Source organism: Centroberyx gerrardi, chromosome 6 (genome assembly GCF_048128805.1).
Source record: "Centroberyx gerrardi isolate f3 chromosome 6, fCenGer3.hap1.cur.20231027, whole genome shotgun sequence".
NCBI classification, from domain to species: Eukaryota; Metazoa; Chordata; class Actinopteri; order Beryciformes; family Berycidae; genus Centroberyx; species Centroberyx gerrardi.
The window spans coordinates 10418559-10426783 of NC_136002.1; the positions used below are offsets into that span (position 1 = coordinate 10418559).

Here is an 8225-nt window from a genome sequence, read left to right on the forward strand (position 1 = left end):
GTTAATTTTTAAAATAACCACACATATAAGCAATGCAACCCAATAGAAAGAATAGAATACCATGTTTACATCACATAGTAGTTTACATATACATTACATATTACATATATGATCAAGTTACTCTCTGTATTCATAGATGCAAAACATCAGAGAGTTGCATCATATAGCAGAGTTGAAACATTACATCATGCTCTTCCATCTGAGCTTCTCTCTCAGTTGAGCCTCTGTGTGCAGCGTCTTGCTCAGTAAAGCAATGCATGGAATCAAGACTTTAGCAGTTTTTGGCAGCATGACAAGTCTTACAAGCCGCCACACATACAAAGTTTCCTTCCAAAACGATCTGCCATTTGAAATATATGACACCTACTCTTGAGTAATGATATCAAAGTAAAAAAGTTAGAAGATTTTTTAACACACTTATACCCATAACATGTTACGTAAGATTCTTTAGGGTGGAATCTTTTGTATTTTGGTAACTTTGAGTCATGTACTTTAGGACCTGAGATATATGTTATTTGAAAAAAAGACCCATACTATTACAACATGATTAATAGCAAAGAATCACAACAATTTGTCATAACAATAATGATTATCTTAAGTTATTCAGTCAATATTTCTAAAATACTGACGATCCAGTTTGTAAAATTGTTAGCATTTTGTCAACCATATAGGCATAAGTTACCTACTATCATTTAAATCCAAGTGTATAGATTAGAAATGAACTGAAATGTACTGCAGAAAACTGGGAAGCAAAGGTAGTTGCCTCATTGGTAGATCCTCTTTTAGCAACCCTAAGAGCTAAGCAACTGGGTGTACAGTTACAATTAAGTGGCCAAGAGGCTGGAGTTCAGGTTAATGTAATGACATCCAGATGTTGAGTGTTGGACTGCTGTCTGCGAATAGCAATCTTTTGCTCTATTTACGCATGTCGCTCCACCCTCTGGAGTCTGTTATTTCTACTCTTACGTCAGATTCTGGTGCAGAAAAATGTGATGGAGGCGTGACTGGTTCTTGAATTTCTCTATTTTCTTCAAGAGCGATCTGACAATCTTATATTTTTCAGTCAGTTGATGATTGCAGATACTCCTGATGCAATATTCAGCATTGTGTCTAGCTGTTACATCCTACACTACCATATTCATATTCATAATCTTAGAGATGAATGTATTGTTTAAGCTTTTTGGTAGTGATTCAGCAAGATGCTAGAAGCTTCTTTACCTCAGACACACACCATTGCTGTGTATGAGGACAATATAGAGAGGGTATTGAGAATGGAACAGCAGAAATGTGTCACACACAGCGCTCGTCTCTTAGGTCCCTCATACTTCCTGAGAGAAAACAAAGAATTAATGTGTGAACATGTATTAGCAAAAATAAAACAAATCATTGTTGCAAATGCAATTTTGCTTTTACTGAAGTATTAGCACACATATATAACACAATATATCAGAATCATGAATTTGCCTTGAGATATTGTTATTGTATTGTAGTGCTGTTATACAGATATTTCAGTAAAAGATCCCCTTACATCTATAAGTATGGTCTCTTTGTTTCTTTTTTTATTCCTTGGTCCTAGGAGCCTCCTTTTCTTCCAATGTTTTTCCTCTGTGTGAGTGTTTTAGGCCTTCATGGAGAGTAAAAAGAAGGCTATTTGTATGGAGATTATGTCTATTGGGGAGATTTGACCAGGCTTGCTTGACCCAGCAGTAGCCCTCACTCTGCAGGTGTTGAGGAATTTCAGTGTTTACTGCAGCTGCAGCTTTTTCAGAATGACAAACACACCCTGAAGGGCTGGTGCCCGAACCTGTATTAAGCCTCATTAAGTAGAAGCACTTAGGTATAGGCTCACTGTTCCCAAAATCTCAGTCAAAGACATTTGAATCTAAATCAGCGTCTACATCTAGTTTAATGAAAACCTTCCTAAATACTGCTCTTAGATCCGGGTGACTGCTGCTTGGCTATGGCAGTAGGGTTTGGGGGTTTCCCTCAAGACTTCTCTAAACTTCTCTGTGTGTAGAAACTTCTGGTGCCCCCCCCCCCCCCCCCCCCCCGCAAGACAATGAAAGGCAAGTCACTCATCAGCTGGCATGTCAGGACAATTTATGGTAGGGCTGCAAAAAGGCAAAAGGAGGAGGAATTTGGGGATTAAGGTAGTGAAGGAATCCTTCTGGCTGGAAATTAGCTTGTGTCAGACATACAGTGCAGTATTAGTTGTTTATTAAAAGAACAAGTTATAATCTGCTCAAATGCATTTCATTATTGAATATGAAATGTTAAATGTAGAGTGATATGTATAGTCAATTGTCTGTCACATGTCTTGCATTGTCCCTTTGCACTGTATGTACTTCCCTTGTTTTGTCAGGAAGGAAATAGCACCAAAAGAATTCCTGGGGCTGGAATATTTTGCATCAGTATAAAATGTCTTTTTTAATAATTTGAATAAGTAAAATAAGACAAATATTTCACAGGGTTTATGTTGAATTGTGTTCACAATGACAGAACTAAAAAAGGTTTTAGTATCAGGACTTAACAATGTTCAACTTTGACATAATGCGGACATTAACAGCAGTCTGGTGTGTTACAGTAAAAACTGAATAGGTTAATACTATTTAAATCTGTTCGATCTGCTCTTGCAAACTTTATCGAGGGAGGGAGGCTCTGTTTCACGGCAGGTTTTTACGACACTGGTCCTCCATGTGCTCCATAACATCCCCATCCCTCAACCACCCTGCAATCAGCCGCTCAGTTGGGAAGACGTGGCACTCTGGTGGAGGGAGGAGGGGGGAGGGGGGATCTGAGATCCTGCAGCTTCTCCCATGCTGCTATTCCAAAATTAGAAACTTTTACATGTCTGCACAATCCCCTTCAAAATGAGAAATGTGTGTTTTGAGGTCAATCAGGGTAACACTTTTGTTTTTCCTCTGAGAACAATCGAACTACATGCGAACAGTGATGTCTTGTCTGCTGATAGCTCCTCAACACAAAAGATTGGTGTCCCACAGACGCACATACAGTCAAATGAAGAGTCGTGAATACTGTTATGACATTCCACAGATTTTCATGCATAAGAATCATTCAATTGATATTAACACACTTTACTATCCATCTTGTAGACATGATGAAACTAGTGTCTGAGATTGAGTCAGCATGCAGCATTAGGACCTAGAGGCTGAGGAGCTGAGTCTGCACTGCAGCAGCCGGCACTGACCAGGAATCAGATGTTCATCTCAGTTCTAACTGTAATCATTGGTGGGAAACTTATAAAACTGATCCCAGAACAGTGCTCAGGAGTTAACGTCACCCGACCCCACTCAGTCCAGCCCCTGGATCAAGGGGGACGTCCCAGCTCCTGGCTTCCTGGGGAAAGACAGACAACCTCATTTGAATATCCCATTCCCACTTCCAGAAGTTTCTCTTCCAGAAGGATAAATAGAGCGGCAGAGTGGAACAGTTACAAGCTACTCTTCGAGACACACAACTCAGAGAAGAAACCCTGTGAATCTGTGCCAGGTAAGGATTGGGGAGATAAATGGAGATACGGCTTTGTTTTCAGGAAGGAATGCAGTGGGTGAAAGGGGTGCTTTGTTTTCATGGTTTAAAGGAACAGTGCAGCATTTTCCCATTTTAACCACTTTGAAATGTCGGTCATCTCTCAGGCTTTTGAAATGCATATTTAACAGAATATTACAATTCAGTGAAAAAAGGAAAAGGGAGGAAATTAGAATAGTTGGTAGAGCTTAATGTTTTCATGCAACTTATCCAAGCATGATGATGCTAAATCTTTGTGCCTGTTGCATGTCACTCCTTTTTTATCTATAAAAATCATGCATATCTATTAATGTGCATTTCTAATCATATTCACAGGAATGGGAGTTAATCTGATGAAAATACTGTATATATATATCCACCCAGTCTGGCTTTATTGATTAACTTTCCGTTCATCACTTTGGGAGTGGTGGGAGGTTCAAATCCATCGTCTGGAATGTCGGTGCTGCTCTACTGTGGCACAGCTGATTGGATGAAAGTTTTTTTTCTGGGTCACACACAGCCAATGAAAAAAGTGTATGTGTCTGCTTGTGACTGCATGATGAGTAACTTACATGAGTGTAACAACTAATATGAAACGTTTTAGCTGTGAAAGGTTAAAGGCTGAAAAGTGGGAGATAGGATGGAAAATGGAGAAAGCGTGGACGTTGAATAAAAGTGTATGTGTTTCCATAAGAGCCTGAATAATGTTTTACTGCCTGCTCTATGGAGATTACCACATGCACCTCTTGTCTTTCAGAATGAAAATCGCAGACATCAGTATGAAAACTTTTGAAGGTATACAAACATGATGCAAAGTCGGTACTGCAGAATCACAAATATACTGATATTGACAGAGATGCAGACAACAAATCCTGAAACTCTCTACATTCAGAATGAGATAACAAGAGCAGAGGATTCAGAGATGCCAGTGCGGCTGGCTAAATACAGCCTCAGGCTAAGCATTTGGTCCTTTGTTTGAACAAGTGATGGGTGATTCAGCTATCGCCTGCTGACACACGCCCGTCACTTGGAAAAAGGATGCCTTGGAGCAGCTTCGAACCGTTACAAAGTAATCCTTAAAAGTAGCAAAGACTGCAACTCCAAGTCTAAACACAGTAAAAAAGAACGCAATAGCTTTTGTTTTCTAATAACCAAACGATTCTCTTGGCTTAATCAAAGTCTCACAAAATGCAGACGTGCAAGAGTTTACAGAACAGAGAGGGGTGTCGTATTTCAACCACAAGTCAGCACAGAGCTTCACTGAGTGGACGGCAGCTGCAGCAGCACAGCTGGGCCTCAGCTGCTGACGTGGCGAGAAACATGGCTGCCTAAAACTTTCCGCAGCTCCACTGTGGGCTCAGCCGACCCTGTCCTGCTGCTGCCCGCTTCAGGAATCCAACCACAATCTGTGTTGACATTTTCTTTTTGCTAAACGAGGAGAAATGATTGAAATAATGTAGCTCACAACATCTATCCATTCCACAACTTCACTCTAACAAGATGTTCTAAGATGCGCTTCTCCACTTACACTCATTACATACATTTTTTTTTGTTTTTTTACAAAACCAACACTGGATAAGTATCATTAACATCATCTGTCACTATTGTTCTTTCTTGCAGGCTGTTCTAGCTGCTTTTGGAGACAGACAGGATGTGGGTGACTAACGTTGCAGCTCTGTGTCTGCTGGCCCTTGTGGCCTCTGCAGAGGACAAGAAGCTGAGCAGCCATGCGGCCACGCTGGCCAAGAACAGCGCCAACCTTGCTTTCAGGTCTGATATGTTACTGTCATATTCATTATGTGAGAATACTGAACTGTATATTATGGTGGTGGAATACTGTGACATTGTAACATAGAGATTCCTGATGCTAGTCTCTTTGAAATCCATGTTTTTTGCTTGTACAAAATCTTGTTAATCTTCTTCACCAACAGATCAAATTCCTCTCTTATGTTGGAATGCTTAGCAAATCATTCTTCTTCTGATTTTGCCTCAGCCTCTACCACAACATGGCGAAGGAGAAAGGCACAGACAACATCCTCATTTCCCCTGTGGTGGTGGCCTCCTCTCTGGGCATGGTGGCTCTTGGTGGGAAAGCCTCCACCGCCTCCCAGGTCAAAACTGTCCTCAGTGCCGACAACCTGAAAGACGAGCATCTGCACGCAGGCCTGTCCGAGCTGCTGTCTGAGGTAAGTGCCATAAAATACAATCTATGAGAGAATGCATTTTCAACCCCTAACCTAGTCGCCAGATGAGGCGCGAAGAGTTACGGGTTACCAATTTACAGACCTAACCCTAACCCTCCTACTAGACTCTCAATACTTTCCACATTGTCACAGTCTGTACGTTGCACACTTCCAGGTCAGCGATGCCAAAAAACGGAACACTACCTGGAAGATCAGCAACCGCCTCTATGGCCCCAGCTCCGTCTCCTTCGCCGATGCCTTTGTGAAGAGCAGCAAGAAGCACTACAACTACGACCATTCGAAGGTCAACTTCCGGGACAAGAGGAGCGCGGTGAACTCCATCAACGAGTGGGCGGCCAAGTCGACAGGCGGCAAACTGCCCGAGGTCACCAAGGATGTGCAGAACGCAGACGGAGCCATGATTGTCAACGCCATGTTCTTCAAGCGTAAGTAGAGAATAAATGAATGGACAAAATGATGTTAAACCGTAGAGAAATTTCAAACCAGTTAGAGCATGATTTCTTTGTTCATCACTAGCCGTAACTGACACAGATTAATGTTTCTTGAGTGCGTACAGATGTGTAACTGAGTCTTCCATCGTTTGCCCATTACAGCCCACTGGGATGAGAAATTCCATGAGAAAATGGTGGACAACCGTGGTTTCCTGGTTACCCGCTCATTCACTGTTGGAGTTCCCATGATGCATCGCACAGGTGGGCGTCACCATCATTCTTACTTCTCGATTTATCTGATTTTACAAACAAACCTATGTTCCCTTGTCATTCCTATAGAAGTCATCTAGATACCATATTTTCATCTACAGTAATGAGCTTTTCAACGTAGTGCAAACAAGATAACACCATACTAACTCTTCTGACTGTGCTCTGCAGGTCTGTATGACTTCCACGATGACACAGAGAACAGTATCTTTGTGCTGAACATGCCTCTGGGCCAGAAGCAGGCCTCTATGATCCTAATCATGCCCTACCACCTGGAGCCGCTGGACCGCCTGGAGAAACTCCTGACCAGGACCCAGGTGGACACCTGGCTCAGCAAGATGGAGCAGACGGCCGTGGCCATCTCCCTCCCCAAAGTCAGCATGGACGTCAGCCACAACCTCCAGGTAAATGGTGATAATTTGATCTATGTAGGAAGGAAGACATGTGGCCTCATTTTAGTGCTTGCAACACTCTTGATGTCAAAGTCAGTGGGTTAGGGTTAGTAATGTCCAAAGGTATGACGATATGAAGCTATGTCCTTCATGTTTTTTTAAATCATGGAATGTAATCTAAGGTAAAACTCAAACAAGGCCCTTGGCGTTTGAGTAATTCTCCATCTTTTCCATCTCTAACCTTTCTAGAAACATCTGGCTGAACTTGGCCTGACTGAGGCTGTGGACAAAGCCAAGGCCGACCTGTCCAACATCTCCGGAAAGAAGGACCTGTACCTCTCCAACGTCTTCCACGCCTCGGCCCTGGAGCTGGACACGGAGGGGAACCCTTTCGATCCCAGCATCTTCAGCACCGACAAGCTGAGGAACCCCAAGCTTTTCTACGTGGATCACCCCTTCATTTTCCTGGTGAAGGACAGCAAGACCAACTCCATCCTCTACATCGGCAGGGTGGTCCGACCTAATGGAGACAAGATGCGCGATGAGCTATAATGTTGTGAGCTGTGGTCGGTGGTTAGGTTACAGGTGAGATTATGGCAGGAAAAAGTGTGTGTGGTCTGACTGTTACCTCAAGAACACATTCCAATAGGTGATCTGTGGACTGAATATCTGAGCTTAGCTAGTTTTAGAAATGTTAAACCCTCCCAGGGAACACTTGTGTATCAGTATGAATGAATGCTGTTTGCTCTCTTAATAACACAGAGAGACACCAGTATGTGCCTTATTTGAGATTTTCATAAACAAATGGCAGTTGGCACGGCAGACAGCATGCTTATATTAAGTATGATCTCTCTTTTTTTTTTGTACCTCCTGGTATTTTCTGGTATTAGTTAGGCTAGGATCCATGTGCGTTTTCTTGCATTATCTTTAACGTTTAAAGAAAGAAAAAAAATATCTTGTTTTGCGTCTCACTCACTCCCTCATGCCACTCAGTTTTTTGCCTCCCATCTGCACTGAATTGTTCCTCTGCACAAGCTGAGCTTGCAGTGGAAAGGTAACAAATGACTGGTGCTTAAAATATGCTCACCATGCCAGTCATACTGTGCCATTTTATTGCTGTTGGTATTTTCCCACAAGAATTCTGTTGGAATGGTGTTATTATGCAATAATGTGTTACTTTTTCAATAAAAACAATCAAATGGATCTGTGTGTGTTCGATTTCTTTCATGCAAACGGTTTCTGAATACCGTCCAAACACACTTGGATACAATAGAGTATGTATCAGTGTAATGTGTGTTACTAGGCTCACTACAGAATGAACATCTCAGAGGAAAAGGATAACAATCTTTCCAGTTGGCTGGAGGTCAAACAATCCTCCCAGGTCTGGAATGCAGGGATTTAAC

At 42.1% G+C, this 8225-nt stretch overlaps 1 protein-coding gene across 2 annotated transcripts; it reads left to right on the forward strand.

The window, feature by feature from the left end:
* The first annotated feature begins 3411 nt into the window (after window positions 1-3411).
* serpinh1b (serpin peptidase inhibitor, clade H (heat shock protein 47), member 1b) lies at window positions 3412-8016 on the forward strand. 2 transcript variants are annotated; one of them, XM_071909634.2, is made up of 8 exons: window positions 3412-3510; window positions 4286-4323; window positions 5149-5298; window positions 5522-5714; window positions 5887-6157; window positions 6326-6424; window positions 6602-6834; window positions 7072-8016. In XM_071909634.2, exons 3-8 carry the CDS (start codon window positions 5180-5182, stop codon window positions 7372-7374), a joined length of 1218 nt encoding a protein of 405 aa, XP_071765735.1. In that variant the 5' UTR covers window positions 3412-3510; window positions 4286-4323; window positions 5149-5179; the 3' UTR covers window positions 7375-8016. The 2 variants fall into 2 exon arrangements, with proteins under 2 accessions (XP_071765735.1, XP_078140462.1); XM_078284336.1 differs by lacking the exon at window positions 4286-4323 and having other exon boundaries at window positions 3433-3510.
* The last annotated feature ends 209 nt before the right edge of the window (window positions 8017-8225 follow it).

What these genes read in the sequence shown, in the direction of transcription:
- serpinh1b (XM_071909634.2), top strand. Translation starts at nt 5,180, where the DNA reads ATGTGGGTGACTAACGTTGCAGCTCTGTGTCTGCTGGCCCTTGTGGCC. An exon ending in TGTCCGAGCTGCTGTCTGAG is followed by an intron (nt 5,715 to 5,886) that starts GTAAGTGCCATA and finishes GCACACTTCCAG; the next exon opens with GTCAGCGATGCCAAAAAACG. An exon ending in CAACGCCATGTTCTTCAAGC is followed by an intron (nt 6,158 to 6,325) that starts GTAAGTAGAGAA and finishes TGCCCATTACAG; the next exon opens with CCCACTGGGATGAGAAATTC.